Below are 26,463 nucleotides of genomic sequence, written 5' to 3' on the forward strand. Positions count from 1 at the left end.
AGTTGACTCCGAGTTTCATGTTTCCAGTTGCTTTTTTCAGATTGTTGTTGTATCCAACTGTGCTTTGAGTGTTAATGACAAGATTTGAAGGCATCAACCATGTTCCTGGCGAGATGGCAAGATCAAGCCTGACTTTTTCCTCTTTAATCGCAAGTTGAAATCTTTGGACGCTTTTTGACAAGTCAGGTTGTCTGATTGCATATTCCATCTTGATGAGAAATTCTCTTTGAGCTTCCTTTGCACCTCCAAATTCACCCAGGATTGATGATCTGAGGCTGACTTGTGTTCCAAGAATGCAATAAACAAATGCTTCAATTGATTGATTGAGTCTTGCCATTCCTGCTTGAGAAAGTCCATTGAGAGGTCCGTTTGGCATGAAAAATTCAAACTGTTTGTCAGCTCCTTGATCATTTCTGATGAAATCAATTCTGTTTCCTTTTGCGTCAGTTCCGCCTTTATCGGAGAATCTTTGACTTGAAGGGGTTTTGAAGGGTTGCTGGAGGATAAGTCCAATGCTTTTGTGCAAAGTCTCCTTCTCCTGGATAAAAGATGTTCACATATCCCAAGCCAAAATTTTGACCGAAAGTGAATCTGAAATCTGCGTTTGGTGAAATTTGAAATTCTGCACAGATTCTGTTGTATGAAGGAATGTCGAATTTGTTTTCAGTTTGACTGAATGTGGGATAACCTGGGAGAGCAGATTTACTTTTAATTCCTCCCATTTCGAAGAGAATCCTTCTTGATGTGAAATAAATGTGAAAAAGAAGAAAGGATTTGATTTGAGGTGGGAGTGAATTGACGAGATTTCTTGAAATGCCTGATGCTGTTGTTGCGCACCAAAAGGCAAAGTTGAGTTGTTGCGGCCAATGGTCCATGTTTGGTTGATTCAGCCATTTTCTTGATTCTTTTGCTGTTTTGTGGGTGATCTTTGTTTTCGTAAAAATTTCTCGGAATTTTGTTGTGAAGCTTTCGTTGGGTTTGACAAAAATTTTGATTGGTTGGTTAAGGATTTCCCCAAAAGATTCAGGGATTTTGGCTGAAAATGGAACAGCTGGAACTGGATTTGAAGGATTAGAGTTGAGAATAAGTTCGAGAGGAAAGCCGCCAAATCCAAGAGCTTTCTTCATTTCAACAGACCAATCTTTGGGGTTGGGTGAAACAATTTGCCAATGTTGACCGGGAACAATAACCAAATTTATTTGAGCTGTTGCGTGTGTTTTGTCGGTCATATCAACTTGTGCGACGAATTTGCTGAGGTCAGCGTTGGGAAATTTGGCTTTGAAGTTTCGCCATGCTTTTTCTTCTGCTTGTTCGGAAAGTCTTTTTGCTTCTTTTGGGTGGGAATCTATCCATTTTAACAAGTTTTCCATTTTTTATGTTTTGAAAATAAAATGGTTCTTTTGACTTTCTTATTAAATTCAAATGATGAAACAATTTGGCTTGATGAACCAATCAAAAATTTTGAATTTATCCGGTTGTCCAGTTGCTCTTATTATAGTTCTTGGCATAATTTGAAAAAGAGAGGAGAAATCACCGTGATTGATGATAAAGACGTTCGTGCTGTCAATAAAATTTATCCTGGATATTACAATCTTGATGCAATAGGAAAAAAAATAAAGAATATTCTTGAAAAAGAAAACATCAAAGTAATTCTTGGTGATGAAAGAGGTTCAATTGTGATTGTAAATCCCGGCAAAAAAGTTATTTTTGATCGTGAACTGTCTTATCTTCTTGGCCTCAGTCAGAACGACCAACGGCACACTCTGAAAAAAGGAGATACCATCATCAATCGTTTGTTTTCATTCAATAACATGCTCATCAGCTGCGATCTCGTGGATAAAAACAAAAATTTTTACAATGGAAAACCTTCAACTGTTTTGGGTTGTTTTGAAATTGGTGGACTGCCTTACGAAAGACATTTATTATATTCAATTAATAATCCGTTTCGGAAAATAGCGGGTGGAAAAAAAGTTATCAATTCTTTGCGAATCACATTGACAGAAGAAAATGGTGAGGTCATCGATTTTAATGGGCTTCCGTTAAGAATTGATATTGAAATTATTTGAGATCTTTTAATAAAATATGAGTGAACAAAATATTATTCCAAGTGCGCCTCAACTTTATCCTTCTCTCGAAGCGAACGAAGCGAACGAAGTGAGCACGCGAAGCGAAGTTGGCGCGGAATTCAGATTGAAAAAGATGTGTGATTGTCAAAAACAACTCGAAGAAGAAATTTCTCATTACAAACAAGTCAGCAAAAAGTACAAGAGAGCAAAATCAGTCGCTTCGAAAATAACATCCGTTTCAGTATTTTTGACAACCTTGTTTGCATCAAGCAGTGTCGCAACTTCCTTGAGTGGAATCGGGATTGCTGTCGGAGTTCCTTTAAGTTTGACTGCATTGGTGACGACGCTCATCTCATCGACTTCAATGGCCGCAAGTCAAAATTGCGAGAGGAAAGTTATAAAACACGAGAAAACGGTTTCTCTCGCTGAATCGTCGCTTTTGTCCGTTAATCGACTTATTTCAAAAGCATTGAAGGATGGATTTATTTCTGATGGCGAGTTTGACTCGATTTTGCGAGAGATTGAAAAATATTTTTCGATGAAAGAGCGTCTTCGAAATAAACAAAGGAAGGATTCAACAGTCAAAAGCGAACCGACGAAGCCAGTTGATGTTGATGCCTTGAAAGAGGAGATTAAAAAAAATATCAAAAAAAACTCGGATCCCTTCTCGACGTAGCGAATTGAGAGTTGAATTTCAAAAGCGAGCGGGCGGTTTTTCGTTGTTTGTTTCAAAAGATAAAACAATTCTGTGAAATGTATTCACTTTCTAGGAAATGATTATGCAACAGGGGCTTTCCCGTTTAGAACTTCCTGTTTGTCAAAATCAAGGTGGTTGCCATGGACATTGGACTTTGGTGCTATTTTCGAAAATGACCTAACTGTCACATGAATTTTTTCAGCCAATAAGAATCATACACACAAGCGATTCTTGTCAGACCGGACAAGAATCAGATGCTTCAAGACGTTTCAAAGCTTTATCAATCTTGGGGAGAAATATCCGAGAAATCGAATCTGTAAAAATGCAAGATCAAGCAAAATGTTATGAAGCAATCCATTCCAAAGAAAGAAGAAAGAAAAAAGAAGCTTTACCAAGTTCATGGGCATGAAACATTTGGCGATGTCTTACGAAGGATTGATTGAAGAAACGGCAAACAACGGAGAAGAACTTTTGATAAAACGACCCGAAGCGACTGAACAAACTCTTTGAGGAATATTCAAGACTTTGTTTTGCAGTTCCAATCCGTTTTATGTCAAGCATGAAGAAGATGCAACCTTTTGGGAAACGGCGTTTCCCGACATCAAACAATAATATTAATAAGATTAGTGAAATTTGCATTTTGGGAAACGGCGTTTCCCGACAAGCATATTAATTATGTTAGTGAAATTTGCATTTTGGGAAACGGCGTTTCCCGACAAGCATATTAATAAGATAAGTAAAATTTGCATTTTGGGAAACGGCGTTTCCCGACATATATTTTTGGATTTTGTAATGACAAAGAAACAGCGGTCATAAATGTTAGCCGTTGTCAATAAAACATTGTTATACCATTTTCTCATTAATAACCGGAAGTTTAAGCCGAGGGAAAGTCCCTTTGATTTTTTCTCATTAACCGGCCTCCGCGAAGGCTGAGGGAAAGTCCCTTTGAATTTTTTTGGAATTTTTTTTTTGAATTTTGGTTTTACCAGAATTTTTACGCAAAATCAAGGGAGACTTGATTTGGACCACTTTTTTTGAAAAAAAGGGGTCGGATTTTTGATTTTTTTTTTATTTTTTTGGATTTTTTATGCTGATTTTTTTAGTGTAAGAAAATATTCTGATTTTGGGTGGGATTGTGATTTTTTTTATGCTGAACTGAGGGTAGTTTGAGAATGTCCCAAGTTTCTCTTTATCTATCTACTTCTTTAGATATTTTTGGTACAATATATCATTGATAGAGGGATAAAAGGACGACTTTTGATCCGCTTTTATGACTGTTTTACAGTCAGGCGAATAAAGAGAACACTGATCGTTTTACGCAACCACATAAGCCGCCCATGCTTCCTGGGTTTGTTTTTTTTTTTTTTAATTCATTGCTTATTGGATGTTAAGGACGGCCGGCATGTAAGAAACGTCGCTGATCTGGGGCATTAGCGTACACATTAGAAGTTATGAAGTTGGAATTTTTGACCCACTTCTCCTCCAGAAATAAATAAGTCTTCTCCAGGCCGATAAATTTTCACATTCAGTACCTAATACCTGCCCAAATTTTGGCATTCTCTCTGTTTGTTTATTTGTTTGTTGTTGGTGGGGGGATGGGAGACCGGAAGTAAATTTGTGCCGTCGATCAAAAACACTGTAAGGGAAATTTGCATAATTCATTGTGCGAAGGAAAATATCCTGGTCGGGACAATAGAAAGTTGTTCTTTTTCAAATCCCAAAAGGGACGTTTGTGAGTGCAGTGGAAACAATATAAAACTCAAGGAATGTCAAAGGGATATTTTCAGGCACTTGCAAGCCTACGGACTTGGTATAAACCGTGATGAAATCAGCGACGAAATGGATTTTATTCTTTGCCGTGCAGGAAAATAAAAGTAACGTTTCACGTTCGAATTTTTCATTCTCTTGTCACGAATAGTAAATCTTGTTTTTGTTTTCATTCGGTTTTTCTGTTGTCGTTTTTTTTCGTTGTTTTTTGTTTTGTTTTGGCTTTCTTCACCGTTGCCATTGTAAAAAAAACCCGATTCAAGACTTACATCCGGTGTTACATCCCATTACATTGTGTTACATCCGCTCAGCAGTCGTGCTTCTCGGACTTACGGCTTATACGCTCAGTTTATTCACCATTCTTGGCTTGTCGACTATCGCAATATCTGACTCGATTTTAGCCAGAGACGTTACTTTGGATTGTTCAAAGGCATGCATTTGCTTTGTACATTGATCTCGACACATTTACTTTACTTCCTGGTTGTATTATATTGATGAATTTAGGTGCTCGACGGCAGAAATCGCAAGTATTACTGATTACGACCATGTTTTGGACCTTGTCAACTTTTCTTTGTCAAGTGTATACGGGCAACTTGTATCATCGTCTCTGGTCTGAAACACGGCAAACTGGATATTCGATGGGAGTAACTGTTAGATTAGAGTCTGCACTAGATTTCGTCCAAAAACCGGAGCGTGCGAAGGAGAGACACTGGAGAGAACCACGCGACGAAAGCATCCTGAAGAAATTCCCAAAACCTTCAATTTAGGTTTTGTATCAATTTATATTTCATCAAATTTGTTGGCCAAAACCTTATTTACTAAATGTAGGTAGCAGACAAGGTGATAAAAGATACTTTTGAAGCTGATTTTCTCTCTCTAAAGCCTGTTTGAGCCAAATACCAGAGCCCTCAAAATTACCAATTTTGCATTTTTTTTGCAATTTGTCCCAGGTGTCTTCAACGCCCATGGCCAGAATAAAGTTTTCCCCAAATTGATTTTATGATATTTAGAAACTTCAATATCTGTGTAATCTCTGCTGCTAATTTGGTTTATGTGGAAAGAGTACTTTCGAAGAAATTACGAATATGGTTGTGCTTGGTTTTCCTGCTTGTCTAAATGGCTGACAGGGAACATACTAAGACGAGCATTTTCTTCTTGTTTATAGAACCCAAATTATTTTAACGGCAAATTTTATAAACTGAAAGAGTGGCTCTACCATCTGTATGAATTTCATTTGAATTGGTTCACATGCACCCGAGAACCAGAGTCGTTTACTTTTACTTTTTGAGAATGGAACTTTTGCTCAAAACATGGTCCTAAGGCCCACGTCATCTAGTGCGGTTACCATGGCAACGATACATCTGCCGATCCAAATATGGTTGTTTTTGTTTATCTCTTAAGGTAACCTACCTCCACACAAAAATTGAAGGGGGGTTAAAATTTTTCATTTCCAACTTTGCTTCACTTTCCTGGAGAATTGCTCTTAAACTTTGTCACGTTCCCGACCCATCGACAGACTAGCCCAGTCGAGCCCAGCCGATCGCCCCGCACTCAGCGCACGCGCAGTATACCCCTATTGGCCATTTGAGACTTAAGAAGAAATCCTATTTTATACCTTGGGCCCCGCCCAAGTAATAAAAGACTGTTAAATAACCACATTACAGTCAGCTGAATTACAGCAAAGGGTTACAGACATGCATGTTTCCAAGATTACATTATAAGATTACATTATCCCAAATAAGCGCCCCCTCTCTACCCCCATTGGTAATCACGATGAGCACCAACCCACCAGTACAAATGAAAAATTAGGGACCTTCAGAATTCAGTACGAGATTGAGTATCCAAATTTCAAACCAGGTGATCATTTAAAGCAAGCGAACTGCAAAAGTCGTACTCGTAGTCAATCTGGTATTGGTAATCAAATCTGAAGGTCCTTACAATTAGAAATAAAGTGAAATGATAGAGAATGTATTACTCCTTTACCGCCGCGGGCAATGCTTTTCCAGAATTCAAAGATTAGGGAGTGCGTTCTATGATCTCGATCCCAGGCTCTCTCTCCTTTGCCAAGGTTGGTGATGAGGTCATCCGCCCCTGCAAAATCTGCGGGGGATGCCCGATACGCGTCCCAAGATCCATTCATTCGTTGATCGATCGATTGTCCCACACAATCTCGACTCCAATCTGTATTAGGAGTGCGTTCTTTCTACGTTGAACGCAACAAGTCAAAAATGTCACTTATCAAAGAGTGCTTATTTTAAGTAACAACAACTAAAAGCTTGGGTGGGTTTTGTTTCAAGCCGGCAAATGATCCCCGAACCGAAAATGATCCCCAAATTGGACCGTAAATGATCCCCCATCACCTCACCATAAATATAGAATGAAATGGACTCAAATTTGGACAGTGGATTTAAACTTTATACACTTCATTTTTTCTTATTTACTTATCAGTCGTTATATGTAAACTATCTGCATGTAAATTTCACAACTTTGAAAATTATAATGTAGCAGCTCAGTGCAACAGAACAATTTACCTATAAAGTTAAACCATTGCAACGCTAAAAATGTGCACGACTTGTACGAAACTCCCCATTTTTCAAATAGGCCTAGCAATACGAAATAAGTTTTAACAGTACAACTCAAAAATAGTTAACTGAAACAGACCAACTTACTCGAATGGGAAAGCCCCCTCAGAAAGCATCACAATTCGGCATTGATGTAGTAAGCTTTCCCCGAACTAACCCAGCCACTCCCATCCCGAACGCATTCACTTTAGAGAATTCTTGAATTATGGTGGGTGCGAGGGAGACGTACCTTCGACAGATGTCCATGGACGGCGAGTGAGGTGATTATGTTGTCTTAATTGGTCTGGTGAACATTTTCGATATTCCGGTTGCTGTAGTGTCTAGCTAAGGAGAAGGCGTACGTAAAATCTACCCATGCAAGTAACCCGCAGTCAAATAGAAGCTGATTCTACAGCATTGCTTTGATGGACCATGAAGCGGAAAACGACTTCCATAGCCTTCAGCAAATAGACGCAAAAGAAATAACAGATGTGCTCAAAGAATTAAAATTAAAGTATGGAGAAGAGAGAAATACTAAAGATCAAATTTGTCCAAAATGCGGAAAAAATTTTGACAGCTTTTCCCAAGGCGTCTATGAGGAAGACAATGGTCTTCTGCAGGTCTATACCGACGACAGGATGTTTTGTGAAAATTGTTTGAAGAAAGACTGGGAGTCCAATTACCCTGCGAGCAGAGGTCCTTCGATCTTCCTAGATAAGTCGGGCTTACCTAGGAAGATCGAAGGGCCTCTGCTCGCAGGGTAGAGTCCCATGACAGGACGGAAAAGACGCTTACTGTAAGTACCTCCCGTTGTCTCTCATAAATCCTTAGAAAACTTTTCTAAGGATTTGTGAGAGCTTTTTCTGGAGTATCTGTTTGCGCTCCAGGTTTCGTCACCTATGCTTTCCGCTTCATGTCATCAAGTCGTAATAAACGTGACTCAGTTTTCATATGGAGGAGTGTTACGTGTCATTGACAAGTCATCACTTGTCAAACTTTGTAACAAAACATGAATGAAATCAGGAAATCCGAACCACCTCCACTGACTCAGTTTTCATTAGGAGGAATGTTACGTATCAGTGACAAGTCATCACTTGTCAAACTTTCTAACGAAACATGAACGAAATCAAGAAATCCGAACTACCTGCACTGACGTACTAGTCGGCAAAGTAATGAGAAAATAAATCAGAGCTAAAGAATTCTGCGGCATGCCGGCGCTTATGAAAGCGTGATTATCATTGGATCCGATGAGATTGGAACGCGTGGAAAATACAAATTATATTACAACTTTACACTAGGAGGTTTACAATTGCCAATAATTTTGCAGGTAAATTGCACCAAATAAAGCTTATACTTTAACTTTTCATCACCCTTCGTAGATCTAGTTGTACATTGATATTCAAAGCGAACAAAGCTTTTCCTGTTAATTTTTCTCGTTTTATTGTTTTGCGATAAGCCGCTGCCATTCGAATTTGGTATAACGATGTATGGAAACGCGGGCAGACACACTGCCACAGTGGTGGCAATCGCGAGATCGAGAGAAACCGCGCGCTTCCGAAAGAGCCGGATCATGCCACGTAAGTCTCGAGAAAATTCAATCGAGGAAAAACGCAGGATGCGAAACGAAAGAAGCAAAAGAAAATGGTTGTCAAAGACCGCTATGGAAAGAGAGAACAGAGAAATTCGAATACAAAAGGAAAGAGATGCGTATTCTCGTGCCAAAGAATTGGCGCGAATTTACTATGGCAAATGGAAAGCATTAGCCGAACAGAATAAAAGGACCCTGGACCAAAACAAGGTAAGGCTCTCTTGGCGCAAATATAGAAGAAAATAGGCATCGTAGAAGAGCAGTTTGTAAGAGAACGACACGCGTAAACATGATTAGTCTATCGTGTAGTCTACAAAGTTCCCCGGGGGCAGGAGTCAAAACATTTATTGGGGCCGGGGGGGGGGGGGTAGAATACGGAGTGGGGCGGGGGATGCGGCCCAAAAAATTCCACTTCTTATGACGAAATGGCGAAATCTTTTGAATATCAAGGCATTATGCACAACACCCCCTCTTTGTTTTATCAAAATTGCCAAATTCTTAAAATATTCTCACAAAAGAACAGCTCAGAAACCATTATGAAGGACCATACAGAGATTATAAACACAGAAACGGGCAATTTGCTAATATTTTCATGGCTTCATTTCTTTTAATATGCCAGACAGCTAGGTAATGGCTTTAAATTGAAAAGTCTTTGGACTTTGAGCATGTCCCCTTTCATTAAGCTATTAATGTGAATTGTTGGATTCTTTCTTGCCCTACCCTCTTCAATTGGGCATCTCCCTCAGTAGTGCCCTCAGGGGGCAGGGCAACAAAGGGTCTAACGCTTCAGACTACTGGCATCTTTCATAAGACATTCAATTTTACACCATAAAAATATTTTTATTATCACCCATAGGCATCAATAAATACCAGAAAAATGCCAGGGAAATGAAGCCGTATAGACTACATAGAGTCGGTTGGGATACAGGAGAGTCAAGGAGAGACTTGAAGAGGGCACTGATTTGACTCCTTTATTATTTGAAGAGTATAGAGTTCACCAATAACTGTTATGACAAAATCTAGCAAGTGCATCTTTACCAAGCTGATTTGCTTCACTTTCAAGGTGATCTTGATTCTTTGTTTATGACAAAATAATTATTTCTTTATTCCAGATTAGACACCAGAATACAAAATCAGGACCATCTAAATTCCCCACTGTCAATTTAATTGATCCATCTGAGCTTCACCCAATCAATGAAAAGGAATTAATACTAGGACAGGGATCATATGGCAGGCGCGTTTTAAAAACATTCACAAGATTAAAGATACAGGTGGTAGAAAAACAATGTCTGATGCAAAACACTAAGGAGATGGTAAAGGAGGCACAAATAATGTAGGCTTTCACGCACAAAAAAGTTCCTGCAATAATAGGCATCCAGATTGAAAGGGAGCCTATATCACTAGTCATGGAGTTCAAAGGGGAAAACAATACATCCGTAACAGTTAGTAAAGTATTGTATTGTGAGGAAGCCAATGAAATATTACAAAAACTTAAAAGTTCACTAACAAAAAAAGACTGGCTGATCATTTCTCATGATATCACAGATGCTCTTGCGCATATCCACTCCAAAGGCTTTCTTCATTGTGATTTAAAATGAAACAATGTTCTTGTTAGTGATAAACATGGCCATATTATCGACTTTGGAAAAGCCTGTGACAGTGCATTTCCTCCAGCAAAGACGTACACTTTTCACTTTGCTCACATCGCTCCTGAAGTTTTGAAAGGCTCCCATTGTCGCAAAGCCAGTGATGTTTATTCCCTCGGCAAAATCCTTTGTGAAGTAGCAACAAAGCAAGAAATTCTAATGTTACTCGCCGACGCTCAAAAATGCTTGGATGTTAACCCCACAAGGAGGCCAACAACAACAGGACTAATGGCATCACTGGCCTCCTTAATATGTAGTTGATAGTTAATATTGTTAGAGGAAATATACCCAAATCAAAGTTTCGTTAACCCAGGATTAGCTTAATCGGGCTTTGAACAACTGGACCCTGGATTTCAAAAAAGTTAAAACAAAGAAAAGAGTGTTAAAACATTGAAACCCTCTACAGCCGTTTGTTGTGATGACTTCCAAAATAATGCCGGGCATATTAAGTACCTCATGCCATTGAATAGAGGAGATGAAATATCTTTCTCTTGAATACGACAAAGAATTTAATCTATATGTATGCTTTTGGCAAAACTTTTAACCCTTAATATACTGTCATGGGATAGACCAAAATGTCCATATTATCAACATCTCCAGAGTTTATAGTAATCTTGGACTGCGGTCTGTATTATTCGTCGGTGTTCATAAGGGCAGATCTAACCATATGTAAATGTAGGCAAAAACTGGTATAATTAGTTAAGCCAAAGCCTTCTTGCAGCATAAAGAAAAACGAACACAAAGAAACAATCAAGAATAGAAACTGGGTATATCAGTTCAATTTGTTGCCATTGTGACAATAGCAAACATTCCTGCTCTTAAGATGGCACATCTTTTATTAGCAGGACTGCCAAGATGAGACATCTTTTGCCAGATTCTGTTTGCTATTGTCACAAGAAATAAATGAATGGAATCTGATCAAGTTAACAACCACAGAAAAAAAGTAACTTGTGAATAAACCGAGAAGGCTATGGCTTTTAAACCTTTGTAAAAAGACACTGTCTTGAAACTAGGAGTCAACTTTTAACTTTCCAGCCTTTTGCATTTCAAACTGAAGAGACTTAAAACTTTTTCCCTTCTTAATGTTTTCAAAGTAGTAAGCTTTATGTATCAATATAAGCTTAATTGTGTAGCAATATCCTACATCCAGTACCATATTCCTACTATCAATTTGGAAATTACCCCTTGACAGGTGGCATGCCTACACTTCATGACTGATTATAAAGTCTCGTGCCACTTTCTTGACCAATTATATTGGAAGTATTAACTAATTGTGACTTACTCATATGTCTTCCCATTCTTGGTGCAAGCAACATGTATTTACTTCAATTTCTGATTATTTGATTTGATTCTCATCTGTATTCAATAGTTCATGTGTGACACTCAGTTGAAAGCTGGTCTGCTGGTCAGCTGGTGCAGGTAACTGTGCCAAAGTAAATAAATGAAGTTAAACCTGGTGGGTTTTCCTAGGAACCCATCTATTTTGGTGTGTTGTTTACTGAGTCTTTAGTATTATAACTCACTCAGTTATGTACACCTTTTTTATTCCAGTGCTGTACATATAAACAAAGCTCAAGAAAATGTTTGGATATCAAAGCCAAGAAAAAAAAAAGCTCTTAAAAAAACAGGCATTTGATATCAAGACCAACTTGTTTAATATTTTGCCGACCTTTCTAAATTTTAGGGAAAAATTAGCTTGAGAGTCAGACAATAGCAATAGGACTACTGGGCCGGGTTGTTCGAAAGCCGATTAACGCTAATCCCCGATTAAAAGTTAACCAAGGTTTGCAACTCGCTCATTAAAGGCTCATTTTAATTTAATGGTAAAGAAAAGTCTAAGGCAAAACTGAGGACAAAAATCTTTGGGACAAATCCTTACGGATTAGTAAATATACCCAAATCAAAGTTTCGTTAACCCAGGATTAGCTTAATCGGGCTTTGAACAACTGGACCCTGGATTTCAAAAAAGTTAAAACAAAGAAAAGAGTGTTAAAACATTGAAACCCTCTACAGCCGTTTGTTGTGATGACTTCCAAAATAATGCCGGGCATATTAAGTACCTCATGCCATTGAATAGAGGAGATGAAATATCTTTCTCTTGAATACGACAAAGAATTTAATCTATATGTATGTTTTTGTCGAAACTTTTAACCCTTAATATACTGTCATGGGATAGACCAAAATGTCCATATTATCAACATCTCCAGAGTTTATAGTAATCTTGGACTGCGGTCTGTATTATTCGTCAGTGTTCATAAGGGCAGATCTAACCATATGTAAATGTAGGCAAAAACTGGTATAATTAGTTAAGCCAAAGCCTTCTTGCAGCATAAAGAAAAACGAACACAAAGAAACAATCAAGAATAGAAACTGGGTACATCAGTTCAATTTGTTGCCGTTGTGACAATAGCAAACATTCCTGCTCTTAAGATGGCACATCTTTTATTAGCAGGACTGCCAAGATGACACATCTTTTGCCAGTTTCTGTTTGCTATTGTCAAAAGAAAATTAATAAATGGAATCTTACAGTCCACTGGCAGAGACAACAACAGTACGAAAGAAAGTAACTTGTAATTAGCCTAAGCCTTTTTCATTTCAAACTGAAGAGACTTAAAACTTTTTCCCTTCTTAATGTTTTCAAAGTAGTAAGCTTTATGTATCAATATAAGCTTAATTGTGTGGCAATATCCTACATCCAGTACTATATTCCTACTATCAATTTGGAAATTACCCCTTGACAGGTGGCATGCCTCATACTCATACAGTTCAATGTAACCTTGAAATACTAATCAAGCTTCCAGCTTGCACATAACTTATTTTTCAACCGGAACTGGTGGGTGTCACACCTGAGACAGTTGCGATGTAACCTTGAAATACTAATGATGATACCAGCTTGTGCATAACTAATTTTTCAATCGGAACTGGTGGGTGACGCACCTGAGACACCCTGGTGAAAATCTTTTGAGGATCTTGAAGATCTTCGAGGATCCTTATGAAGATCTTTAAGGATCCTTAAACAATCTTGCAAAGATCTTTAAGGATCCTCAACTTTCTTGCCAAGATCCTTGAAGATCTTGGCCAAGATCTTTGAGGATCCTCAAAGATCCTTAAGGATCCTTGCAGATCTTGCCAAGATCTTGTCAAGATCTTTAAGGATCCTTTGCAGAACTTGCCAAGATCTTTGAGGATCTTCAATTATGTCGCCAAAGATCTTAAAAGGATTTTCAAGGATCCTTTGCAGACCTTTTCAAGATCTTTGAGGATCTTCAATAACCTTGCCAAAGATCTTCAAGGATCCTACAGGATCCTTTGCAGCTCTTGCCAAGATCTTTGAAGATCTTCATTAATCTTGCAAAAGATCTTCAAGGATCTTGAATGAACCTTTTCAAGATCTTGTACTAGTTTGAACTTTCCAAAATCACAAAAACATTTGTGACTGAAATTTCCGGTGAGTCTCAGAATAAGCTGTTGAGAATGTACATGTAGTATGTAGATGAAAAAGAACATCAGCATGTCATAAAAGGGATAATTTTATTGAACAATCCCTAACTTATTTTAGTTAAGATTCAGGAATATATTTGTATATAAATGTAGGTCTACAATGCTAAATCAATACAAAATAACTTGTGTAAATAAAATCAGAAATAGAAACATAACTTTTAATATGTATTGTGAAAGAATAATATTCAGCAGATGGATATTTTACCTCAACCATGATGGACAAAATTTTGACTACAACATGAAGCCTGGGTGATAATGTACAAGAAACTGTAATAATTTTTATTCTAAAATTTGGTTTGACAATTGCCAGTGAAAACGTTTGTACAAGAAAACATAATAACAGAAAAACAATAACTTATAGCAAGCTCTGATTATGTACAAAAGTTCTAATGACAAGGCTACACAGTGCAACAAATTTCAACAGATGTTGTTCACAACATTAGTGCAAGTCAAAATCCCTCTCTAAATTATCAGCCTTTAACAAAACTTAAAAGTTACTGCCTTGTCTGCACAACTTTAACACATTTATAGTGGCTTAGAAAAATTGTAGTTTTTCCCTCGTGATGACCCACAAAATGTGGAATAACTATATTCTAGATAATGAATAATGTAACAAAACAGTGCAATCACAACATCAGCAAATGTTGTGCTACTATAAAAATTTGATAGGCATAATAATTGTGCAAGCACAGTGCTAAAAGACAAAAAAGTACCAATTTGCTTGTAATTTACATGACCAAAACAATTTGACCCTCTAATTTTCTATTAAACTATCAAACATCAAGTAATGAATTCAAGGCTCAAAGTTACAAAATTTTTTATTTTTTCATTGTTCCTGAGTAGTATATATAGTAGTAGAAGTCACAATTCATAACCATACTAAATCAGTTTAAAATAGGCTCCCCTGCTTACAAGTGACTTAGCTTATTGAGCAGGATTTGGTGACTAATCACACACTCTGAAGCTGCAGTCTTGGGTATCGGCCTTGACAACAACATTGAGTTGAAGATCTACAGCAAAAAGAGAAAAAATCATGCACTTTAGTCAGTTCATCTGTGTGATTACAGTGTTCACATTCGTTTTTAACTGATGGTGCTATTTTATTGTACATGTGGGCATTATAATACTCCACCAAATGACCTTCAACTTCAATCAAATCACAGGAAAATTAAAGTAATGTTATACTCGATCGAATAAGTCACCACACAAATAAAGCTTGCAATTGATTCTCAGTACAACTACAATCATCTGATTGTTCATTTCAACTAGCGCTACAACTACAAACTTACCCCATAAAAACGTTTGTAAATGTTTTATTTTAAAAATAAATAGGAAATGGCTACCTCGACAACCGAGATCAGATGAATTTGTAGCTAAATTCACAGAAGCACATGCATTCATTTGGTTGAATTGTGCATCACATTTTCAAGCCAGTCTTTTATCAAAATCATTGATATTAAAGCCTACCTGTTTCTAAAAAGTAGTTGTCCACGATTTGTTGCTTAAAGCCATCATTTTCTAGCTTAAAAGAAGAAAAAACCGAGGAAATGTGCCTTGTTTTCTTGAGTCCTGCGAAAATCCAAAAGAAAACGGTCTTTCTGCGAGCCTGCAGTGTATAGCTGCTGACCAAATTTGGCTTTGCTCGTGCCCAGTCTTCCAAGTCTGATGGAAATCCAAGATGGCTGCCGCTCTTGGCCCGGTGCATGGTTTCCTTGTTTCCTTTATAAAAGAAATATTGTGCAAGAAAGCGACAGGGTAATCATTTGATGAAGACTGTGAGCAAACTTTTAGCTATTGGAAATCACTTTTTATTTATAAGAATGAATTACTGAGTCTGAGTATCACTAAGACACTATCATGCTGCATGACAAGCACTGATCAGACAATCAGCTAAGTAAACTTATTTATTTGTCTATTGAATTATATCCTTTGGTGGGAAGCCATATAAAGCAGGAATCTTGGTGCAACATATCACAAATTTAAATTGCCAAAACGAAATTCCATATTCCACGTACCCGTTTCTCTGAGACATCCAAGCAATAGTTCCAAGCAAAAAACCAGCAGTATTGATGACATTGCATTATTGCAACTTTCAGAGTTTTAGTCAACAGTCTGTACTTTCCAACACCTTTAAGGTATAATTATTTACTCTGCAAGCTCAAACTCAGAAGAAACAGAAATTTTGATTCTTAATTTTAAAAGTGACAAATGTATTTGTTACTAAAGCGGGCAGATCTGTGTGACTTTCTTTCGAACAAACTATTTTAACTCTATATCTTCATCAAGAAACCACAAACGCTCAAATTTGCTGCCTCCACCTGCCCTTTCATCCCACAAGCTTAGGAGCAATAACCGTTTTATAATTCCGGTGTGCAAGACCAATCGTTAAAAGAACTCTTTTATTATTAGTCATTAGTAGTAGTATGTAGTTTTTTAAATAATGTCCTTTATCCTCTCGCAGAGTTCTATGCATTCTTCTTTATTATATGTTACCTGTAATTATTAAATTTTTTCTATATTTTGTATATATATAATTTATGTTTTTCAGTTTCATACAATTTAATTATTTGTACACGCAATTCAGTCTTTGGACTGCGAAGTGTATTTGAATAAACGGTCTTATTGATTAATAAAATAAATTACCAAATGCCTACGCTGTAATTGCAAGTGTAATGGCCTTTTATTTTCCATCACCTTTTTTTTCTATTTATCATAGGGGTCTTGCAAACATCCTCATTAAATCCTTGAAGCTCATGAAGGATCCTGGCAAAGGTCTTTGCAAGATCCTTACTATCAAGGATCCTTTTAAGATCCGTCAAAGATAATTCAGCTTAATTTAAAAATCCTTTAGGAGCCCTAAGGATCCTGACAAAGATCTTTGCAAGATCTTCGAAGGATCCTTATTAAATTGTTGAAGATTTTGGCAAAGATCTCTTGCAAGATCTTTGAAAGGATCTTTTAAAGATTCTTCAAAGATCCTAATTAAATCCTTGACGATCCTGGCAAAGATCTTTGCAGGATCTTCAAAAGGATCTTTCTAAGATTCTTTAAAGATCCTCATTAAATCCTTGAGGATCCTGGCAAAGATCTTTGCAAGATCTTTAAAAGGATCTTTCTAAGATTCTTTAAAGATCCTCATTAAATCCTTGAGGATCCTTGCAAAGATCTTTGCAAGATCTTTAAAAGGATCTTTGTAAGATTCTTCAAAGATCCTCATTAAATCCTTGAGGATCCTGAAGGATCCTTGCAAAGATCTTTGCAAGATCTTTAAAAGGATCTTTGTAAGATTCTTCAAAGATCCTCATCAAATCTTTGAGGATCTTGAAGGATCCTTGCAAAGATCTTTGCAGGGATCTTTGCAAGGATCTTACAAAGATCCTTGCAAGATCCTTACCAATTCCTTGAGGATCTTTGCAGATAGTATAACAAGATCTTGCATATGCAGGATCTTTGAAGATCTTTGGAGGATCTTCAAAGATCCTATAAGGATCCTTTGAGGATCTTTATCTTTAAAGATCTTTGGCAGGTCTTTGAAGATCTTTAAAGATCCTTGAAGATCCTGTGAGGTTTTTCACCAGGGCAGTTCCGATGTAACCTTGAAATACTAATCATGCTACCAGCTTGTGCATAACTTATTTTTCCATCTCAACTGGCGGGTGACACAAACTGTACATGATGTTTGCCATCAATGACAATCCCGTACACCTTAAGTAACTTTTTTTGATGATTAATGTCTTTCAGTAGAATCTTGAGATTTTCCCTTCATGAAAAATAATCTATTATGATTCTTATTCCTCGATCATTACCAAAATAATAAACAACAACAAAAAACAAATTAAGTAAGAAATGTTTGGTTTCTCAACAGAGTTGCCAGAGCCCTTGCTCTGACATGCTCTTTATGGTGGCCAAATTACCTCAGTTATCAACTCTGTTAATAAAACCAAACATTATTTGTTTCTACAACCCATATACGGATACGTAGTACAACAGTTTCTTTGGAAACCAACCCCTCATGATTTCCACCATTATTTTATTTTATTAAAACAACTAACAAAGGAAAGCCTTGCAAATTTGGTTTCAAAAAGACAAGTACAATTGTATCCCTTTATTTTGTTGGGATAATTTCATGAAAAGTTCACTGTAAAAGGCTGCTCAATTTGTTTTTCCAAAGCCTGCTGAAGTTATATTAACTGCAGCCTAAGTGCAACTAACTACATGTAGCACTTGTTCAGTTTGCTGCCTTAAAATAATAATAAAAAACAGAAACACTCCTCAAAGAAAATAAAACAAGGCTACCTGTAAGGGGACAACATACAGATTTATACAATGAACTGTATAAAACTTGCGTTTTGTTTGGTATAGCGGAGTTTGTGATTAGAGTATAGACACACAAATGAACTCATCAAGTGGTGTGATCAGCGCTTCTGACTGGTCAACAAAGTTTTGCAAACTATTTTTGTGAGTAGCGGACAAAAAATTTTCACAAGAAACGAAAACTGTCCGATGAAAAATTTAACAAAGACCATTGAGAGAGACCTCAACCAGTTTAAAAAAGCTAGAACTTTGTTGTGCCATCAAAAGGAAAGAAATATTTGCCCAAATTTGTCGACGATAGTAATCCCTCACAAATCGCAGTGAAGTGACTGACATGTGGTAAAATTTTGGGGTCAGCATTTCCTTCTGAAATAAAGGCTACTGTAGTTTTGAAAATATTGTTAGTGAAATTATTTTGGATTATACTTAGTTGGAGGATCACTATTGTATGTGTGTAGTAGTCTGAAAGTTTGCTGCAAGCAGTTTTTGACTCACCTCTGTCAATGTGATGCTCGCTCACGAAATGTGTTGAAATGTCAAATAGATTCCATTAAATTCGATCAACGATAAAACCAGGTAAGAGAGCAATTGTCCATCATAACTACAAAAAAATAGGGAAGTAGAATTATGAGTATCTTAAAAAAACATTGCTTCGTGATCGTCCAAAATCAAACATTTTGGTAGCATCGAGCCATCTCCTTGGTAACCGCGCCAAAATTAAAGCATCAATGAGGCCAGGCTACTAGTCTGAACACGAAACGCAAAACGCAACGAATTATAGTTTTGTACAAATAGATGGAAAACTTACCTCCGTTTTTCCAATTGTTGTTGGTCACCGCTTGCCATGTATGGCCAGAAATTATTGCGTGCGTTTCAAAAAACAAAAGTACCCAATCTGGCTTAGCGTTTCCTCTTCAGCGAGATCCTTCATGACTCTCTTGAGCCGATGCCACATCCTCGATCACATCGTTTATGACACCTGTAGCGTCTTGGTAACCAAACGCCCACAAAAATGACAGAACGGTGGACAAATTTTCCCTCTTTTCTTCACATAAGGCATTGGCTCGGTTGATCAGCTGCTGTACCCTTTTTGTTATCAACAGCTTCTTCCCGGGTAGCCTCCCACGCAGTCGTTTTTAGGGGAATCGTATTACCTCCTCCCCACAAACGCCTGCTTACCCAAGCGCCACATTCCTTTCCGCCGCTAAGCCAATCACAGTGAACCTTCTAAAATCTGGAAGGTTGACCTTGACCTCTGAACGCCTCTCGCGGGAGCAGTGAAAAACATCACAACGGAGACAGAACTTGACCGAGCTTACGTGAGCTTTTAGCACTGTGTAAATGCCTATCAACTGACTGCAATAAAAAAATTCGTGACGGGAAATAGCGATATTTTCGTCCGGCAATTTGCCGACTGGTCACGCAAAGTCGCTTTAATATTTATCAAGCTCTTGTCGACCTTGTCGGTGTGGAGGAAACCGAAATATTACCCGATATGTCGGTAAACTTTAAAGATTTTGCATTTTGAAACTCGCTTTGTTGTTGCAATTTGTTCGAAGGCATGTGCGACATTTTCCACAAGGACCACAAGTTGATCGGCTCTTTGTCGTTTAACTTTCCGTTTAATAGTCTTTAATGGAGTGATAAATACTGCAGACCTCCCCTTGATACGTTCTACATTCTTCTTTGCTTTCTCGAATCGAGTTAGTCTGTCGTAGTACTTCCTACAAACAAACAAATCTGCTCCAGAGTTTCCGCACCCGTAAGAGGCGATATCTTCACCGACTGTCAAGTCGATCAGGCGGGGAAGATCGATTACACTTTCCCGAAGATTTTGACTCTCCCAGCAGTGTCAAAACGTCGCACAAGAAGCGCTTGTATTCACATTCGATATTTGTTTTGGTGTTTCAGCCATGACCAGCCATTCCAGAAGTGAAAAACTATGTATATTCCAAGTTAACTCCCGCATCTCTCCAGACTGTAACAGAGACTGTAGACACTGTACAAAGCCCGCGGGAAACGGAAGCGACCATTGTAACCAGCAATTTGATTTGATGTCATTAAACAATGCCTCGACGGTGATTGGCTAGGGTGCTTGGGGAGTAAAACAGTGGGAAAGGAATGTGGCGCTTGGGTAAGCAGGCGTTTGTGGGGAGGAGGTAATACGAGTCCCCTAAAAACGACTGCGTGGGAGGCTACTTCCCGGGTCAATATCTAAATTTTCATAAATCCCCACCGGTGTGTGCCGCCCCAAAGAGTATGTTTTTTTAGCGGTCAGTGTAAAAAGCAGACTGCAGACTGCAGACTGGGGGTAAAATGCAGACTAAATTATAAAGACTATCTTTTTAAAGTTACAACACTCGAAGTGATTTTGGTCTGTATAGAAAGTTAATAAGTAAGTGTAGAATTCCAAATAAGATACATGTAGCGTTGTTAGCGAAAAAGGAATTTGAGGCTTGCGAAAAAAACTTAGGATTTCATTGCGTGACTTTTGGGGACGGCGCCCTACTTCTTCCAATACTTTCAAAAATTATTTCTCCATGAATTCGCTTCGAAATAAAGAGAAAAACCGCTCAACAAGATATTTAAATGTTATAGTTTTGAAAAAAAAAATGCATTTGACGATGTGCTTTCGAAATATATCGGTGAATTTTAAAGTGCGCGGATATTTGGATGCATTTTACTACCGTCCGCCGTGTATTAAATTACGTTGTAAACAAACCGAGTACAGAAAACTCAAAAATTCGTATCTCGGTAAATGTATGTCCTATCGAGCTCATTTTTGTCTCTATAGAAAGCTGAGTAAATGTAGAATTCAAATATGAAAAGATTTCTGTTGCGCAGATAACGAGAAAGGAATTTAGCGCTTGCGAAAAAATCGTAGAAAATGAAAACAGTTCTCACGGTTTAAAATGAATGAATACTTTCCGGGATACAACCTGCCCAACCGAACAAAATTTAATTTAATTTAGTCTGCATTTTACCCCTGGTCTGCAGTGTTCAGTCTGCATTTTACCCCCAGTCTGCAGTCTGCATTTTACACTGACCGGTTTTTTTAGTCGTTTTGGTGTGAAAACGGGTATAGATTTTGACCACTAGGGTCTTAAATCTGGTATGGTTTTCAAGAGAACCGCGACGGCGTATAAACGTATTTGTCTTTTCAACTTCAAATGAACAGTAGAAAGAGAAGTATACAAAATATATCATTCGAGCTGAATTTTCGGGTGAATTTTACCAATTCTTGACTTTGGCATTGAGACAAAGCGTAATTATGCTACAACAAAGGTCTGAAAACGGGTATGGATTTTAGAGTCCAGGGACCCGTTTCTCGAAAGTCCCGGTAACTTACTGGGCCCGATAAGTATATTTGTAAACGATTTTTTGCCGATTACACAGTGACTAGAGACATGGTACTCGGGCAGTGATTTCATAGAATTATAAGATTTTAAAATTTGGTATTCAAAGCTAACAAAAATTGACTTTATGAAGAAACATTATCACCAAAGACACTTACCGGGCCCGGTAAGTTACAGGAATTTCGAGAAACGGGCCCCTGGTCTGAAAAAGGGTGTCGGAAATAGCATGTTTTGGTCTGAAATAGGGTTAGGATTTGGAGAACCCCACGGCACACCCCCACCGAAAATTCCGAGGAGTACCCCCTCCCCCCCCCCCCCCCCCGGGTCACAAATCTCGCTCATGTTTAGGGAGGAATTTTACTTTACGTTTACACAAATTTGCTTTGGGGTCATCGGCAGCGGGTTTTCTGCAGCTTCTCCTCTTACCAGCGGTGTTGGTGGAGCTGGCATAGTTAGCTTTCAAGCTACGGCCGGCGTTGATCTTTACTTGATGGCCGTCGTTGGTGGAAACTTGTACAACGTGTAATCGTTTCATGTTCAACAGACAAAGCACTAAATTCAAGGCCATTTACAAATTCTTTTAAAGGACTAAAACGAAGATCCTTTTAAAACGAAATCTTCTGAGTTTGTTGCCGAAACAAAACAGCGAGAAGACCAAACGATAAAGGTCCGACAACTTCAAAATCTGACACAGCTTTGCCGTCGAACATGGCTTCGTCGGCTAGTCGAAAGGTAGCTCTTTTCACCATGTTAAAACCTTAAGGGAAAATTTGAACTACGGAGCTTTTTCGGAAAGCTTGCAGCTCATCACTGATAACACGAGAAAAGGACGAGAAGCCCTTTCTCGGTGCCCGGCATCCTGTTTAAAACCGATAAAAACAACAGGTAAACGGAATGGAGTCTTTTATTCAGATCAAAGAATCATGTTACGACATTTACCACTTGATAATAACTCGATCTCAAACGTTTGACAGGCTACAGCGTCATTTTAAAACGTTTACCAGGACTGTGTTAGGAGCGATGATAAGTTGATCTCCTAAACTTTGACCCATTTTCACACTTACCTAACACATCTAAAAAATAAACCAGCGTGAAATGATACTTACAGTAAAAGTCATATCCGTCCTCTCATGAATCAGCAGCAAAAGGAAAACGAAAGATAAAATCAACATATTACACGATAACGTATTGGACGACCGAGACTAAAACGTTATGCTTAAGACTAAGGTCCGATTAAGAAAAAAGGCGACGATAGTGGGCGAGATTTGATCACCTTATCAAGCGCTTTGACCAACTCTTCTTCCTTTTTCGAAAATCTTTACTTTCTTGCGCTTGCATTAAGTATTAAAATTCTCGTCTCCTCTTGCTCTAGTTTCAAAGCTGTATCGAAAAAATAGCAGTTTCAATGGACTTGCGTTTAATATCGTACTTTAGGGAACTTGTTAGTATAAGATCTGTTCCAGTCAACTGTTTTTGAGTTCTACTGTTAAAATTTATTTCGTATTGTTAGCCCTATTTGAAAAATGAGGAGTTTCGTACAATTTGTGCCATTTTAGGCGTTTTAATGGTATAAGTACATGTATGTTCCAGTTTATAGGTAAAGAGCTGCTACACTGATAATTTTTAAAGTTTTGAAATTTGCATGCAGATAGTTTAAATCAGTAATGAATGTTGAGTAGTTAAAAAAAATTGGAGTGTATAAAGTTTAAATCCACTGTCCAAATTTGAGTCCATTCCATTCTATATTTACGGTGAGGCGATCAGGTATCATTTGCGGTTCAATTTGGGGATCATTTCCCGTCCGAGGATCATTTGCGGTCCAGTTTGCGGATCATTTTCGGTCCGGGCATCATTTGCAGGCCGGGATCATTTGCGGGCCTGTACAGTTCTGAAAGCTCACTTGAACTTTCTCTTAAATTTGTTGGTAATAGAAGAATATCAACGTCCTATCAAAAGACTTCTATTATAAGACTTAGTTACTGTTTTTAGTCATTCGTGATGTTTAACTATTTGAACAAATATCTAACTGTATTTTGGCCATTGGATCTGCTGACGAGCTTGTTTCCACGGAGTATTTTCAAAAGGAGTATCTGGACTAGCGTCTCCACTCATATTGGAACGGGGGACCAATGGAAGCTGCTGGGAACACTCTGCAATCTTTACAGTTGTCTGTGCGTGAGACAGAGGGGGTTGCTGGGCCAGGAACTTCTTCTGCAAACAGGAGCATAATTGTTTTGGAAGTTAGTGCTAATGATTCATAACCTTTCACAAAGAACTGGAAATGTGACGCTAGTTAATTATGAAACACCAAGCAGGAGAAATGTTGAGCTATAATCTGGCATTCTGGTTGCGTATTTTTAGGAAAGTAAGAAGGTTGTCCTTTTTTCTCATCCTATCCGCCGCTAGAGAGGGCTTTTACCGGCAAAAGAAATATTGTTGCAATATTGTTTTCCTTTTCCTCTTCGTATAGTAGTGAGCTCCTCGGTGTTTGGGTTCTAAGGGAAAAATTTCTAACTGCAAAATTCAATCGATACTAAAGTGTACAAGCTATTTCCTTTGTCTCGTTACAGTAGTTCGAATACGAATATTTAGACTAGCCTTCGACCGCAGACTTGGCTTGGACCTGGAACTGGGGACCATTGTAGACGATGGGCAAATCTCTTTAAACTTTACAGTTGTATCTTCGTTGGATTGCTGGGCCACCGAGAACGTCTTCTGCAAACAGGAGCATAAATGTTTTGGAAGTTAGAGCTAATGATTCATGAACTTTTCCAAGGAACTGAAAAAGTGACGCTAGTTAAATATGAAACACAGTTATTCTGGTGGGGTATTAGGAGGAATGTAAAAAAGGTTGGGCTTTCTTCTCATCCTATCCGCCGCTAAAGAGGTTTACAGGCTATAGAAATATTGTTGCAATATACCCTTTCTTTTCCTCCACGTAAAGTATCGAGAGCTCCACGATATCTGGGTTATAAGGGAAAATACAGCTATGATTAAGAAGACAGGAGTCTTACAAGTTTATTCAAAAATTTAAAAAGATGTAGCAAAAAAGAGAGACTGGCCTGCAGGTAGCGAGAGCTAATCTGGGCGGGCCAGACTTACAACTATTTAAGGATAAAAATTAATGTTATTACAGTTATTACAATCAAAAAAAGAACAAACAGAATTTAGGGGAGGTAGGGAAATTACTAGCAACACACAGAAAAAAGAAAAAAAGTCGAAAAATTAGCGAGTTGCAACTGATTGGCAAGACCTATTTTCTGTACTATAATAGGCGTTTCAAAAACATAGTTACCTCATTGTCAAGTGCCTTCCCTTCTTTTACTTCTATAGCATCAAGCCGGCTCTGTAAAGTTTGCACGAGTTCCTTAAGTGACCTGTTCTCAGAGGCAGCATTCTCTTTCATCTCTGCGAGCTGTCCTTTCAATTCAGTAACTTCTCTCTTCAGCGACAAATTTTCAATCTCAAGCTTTTTGTCTGAAAGCTTCAAGTCGCTTACTTCCTCACTGTTTTTTTGCAAGGAAGTCTCCATCGCTTCTTTTTCTGATTGGAATTGTTCAACGCGACCCTGTATTTCCTCCACGTGTCCTTTGATTTCCTTAACGTCATCCAGTTCCTCTTTTGCCTTCATAAGTTCTGACCATGTTTTGCTCAGATGTTCCTCGCTGGATTCCTCAATGTGAGCTTTCAAATTCATCCGTTTTTCCTGAGGAAAAAAACAGTGAATGTTGTGTGTGTTTGTAAGTTGAATCAGGATGAGGGTTTGTCTTAAAGCATACCAAAGAAAGAAAGTAAACTAGAATAAATTGTAGTTGTCCGGAACTAGTAATGGCATCGTAAAAATTAAGACTTCTGCTACTATTGAGGGAAAAAAAAGAAATCCAAAAAAGTAGGAATTCGTGATTGCCCGTACGGAGACGCATTTTAGTTCGAGCTAGCCCATAGATAGCCTCGGCCTAATGTTCTGGCGCAAAGACTATCAAACATAGCCAGCAGTAAATTATTGTGTCGAGTGCTTCAAGATAACTCAGGCGTTTAATTTTAAGAGCGGTACAGCAGCTTGTCCCCCATATTGGTTATTTTAAACTTACGTTAAAGGTGCAGCCAGCTCCACGGTATGGACAGAACACCATCGTCATCGAACAGTCATCTTTCACATGGGACTCCACCTGCATGCAAAGATAGTTTGATTAGTAACGAGTTTGAATTGGACGTGAAGAAAGGGCTAAAGGACAACGTAGCTTGTTATATATATAACGATGGCTTGACAATCGTTCATCAACTTTATTAAGACATAGTTCATAGTTCAATCATTTCTTCTATTTTTATAAATAAATGATGATGATGATGATGATGATGATGATGTTGTCATTCGTAATTTGCGCAAAATGAGTCAAGTCGTATCTTTTCATCGCTATCAATCCGTTTTCTACTATAAAAACCAATCACAACTTGGTATCCTCCTCAGTTTTTCCACGCTTAAAGCGAGTTATATATTTGCATGGGATAGACATGATTGTCCAGCATGTCATAATGTAGCCTTTCCATTTAGTTTTACTAATGTATTGTACTGTGGTGAACGCTAGTGGTACCTAAATGATTTATCTGTACCTCCTGTCGAGGTATGTCCTGCAATCCACATTGTTGAGGACACTCAAGGGGAAAACGAGTGCATTCTTCACCTTCATGAACCTGAAATTTAAAAATACGTTTTGAAAACTAGAAACCGCAATCGACAGAAACAAGTAACGAAAATTCCAGTTTTACTTTCTTATAGTTGGATGCAACAACTCAGTTAAGCTCGATTCATTTATTAGGCCCGTCTCAAACGTGTAACGTTACATGTGCCACAAAAATACACCATTACATGTGCCGTACGTAAAGTAAACGAACAAAAGCTGTTGTTTTTGCTATATATAGTTTGTAATAGGTTCGGAACATGCTACGTTCGACGTTGGAACCGACTG

General features: G+C 38.0%; 3 protein-coding genes and 1 long non-coding RNA gene across 6 annotated transcripts in view; 2 read left to right on the forward strand and 2 right to left on the reverse strand.

The window, feature by feature from the left end:
- LOC146480588 (TNF receptor-associated factor 4-like) overlaps positions 1 to 26,463 on the reverse strand; it is an 83,441-nt gene that overhangs the window by 52,993 nt on the left and 3,985 nt on the right. The gene's annotated exons all lie outside the window — the stretch shown is intronic.
- Positions 1 to 26,463, forward strand: part of LOC146480589 (TNF receptor-associated factor 4-like) — a 116,797-nt gene that overhangs the window by 42,890 nt on the left and 47,444 nt on the right. The window lies entirely within an intron of this gene.
- Positions 7,878 to 10,016, forward strand: LOC146480594 (uncharacterized). Its single transcript, XM_085109363.1, has 2 exons — positions 7,878 to 8,889; positions 9,792 to 10,016. Exons 1-2 carry the CDS (start codon positions 8,575 to 8,577, stop codon positions 10,014 to 10,016), a joined length of 540 nt encoding a protein of 179 aa, XP_084965489.1. The 5' UTR covers positions 7,878 to 8,574.
- LOC146480595 (uncharacterized) lies at positions 10,124 to 18,924 on the reverse strand. The gene is made up of 3 exons (XR_014864729.1): positions 18,636 to 18,924; positions 11,608 to 11,748; positions 10,124 to 10,451 (listed from the first exon to the last, which is right to left on the reverse strand). It is a non-coding gene; the product is annotated as an uncharacterized LOC146480595 (long non-coding RNA).

This window comes from Pavona decussata, unplaced genomic scaffold (genome assembly GCF_977016875.1).
Source record: "Pavona decussata unplaced genomic scaffold, jaPavDecu1.1 SCAFFOLD_53, whole genome shotgun sequence".
Lineage (NCBI taxonomy): Eukaryota > Metazoa > Cnidaria > Anthozoa > Scleractinia > Agariciidae > Pavona > Pavona decussata.

Excerpts from the sequence above, each read along its gene's own strand:
- LOC146480594 (XM_085109363.1), top strand. The coding sequence starts at position 8,575 with ATGTATGGAAACGCGGGCAGACACACTGCCACAGTGGTGGCAATCGCG. Across the intron at positions 8,890-9,791 it reads GGACCCTGGACCAAAACAAG|ATTAGACACCAGAATACAAA; the intron begins GTAAGGCTCTCT and ends TCTTTATTCCAG.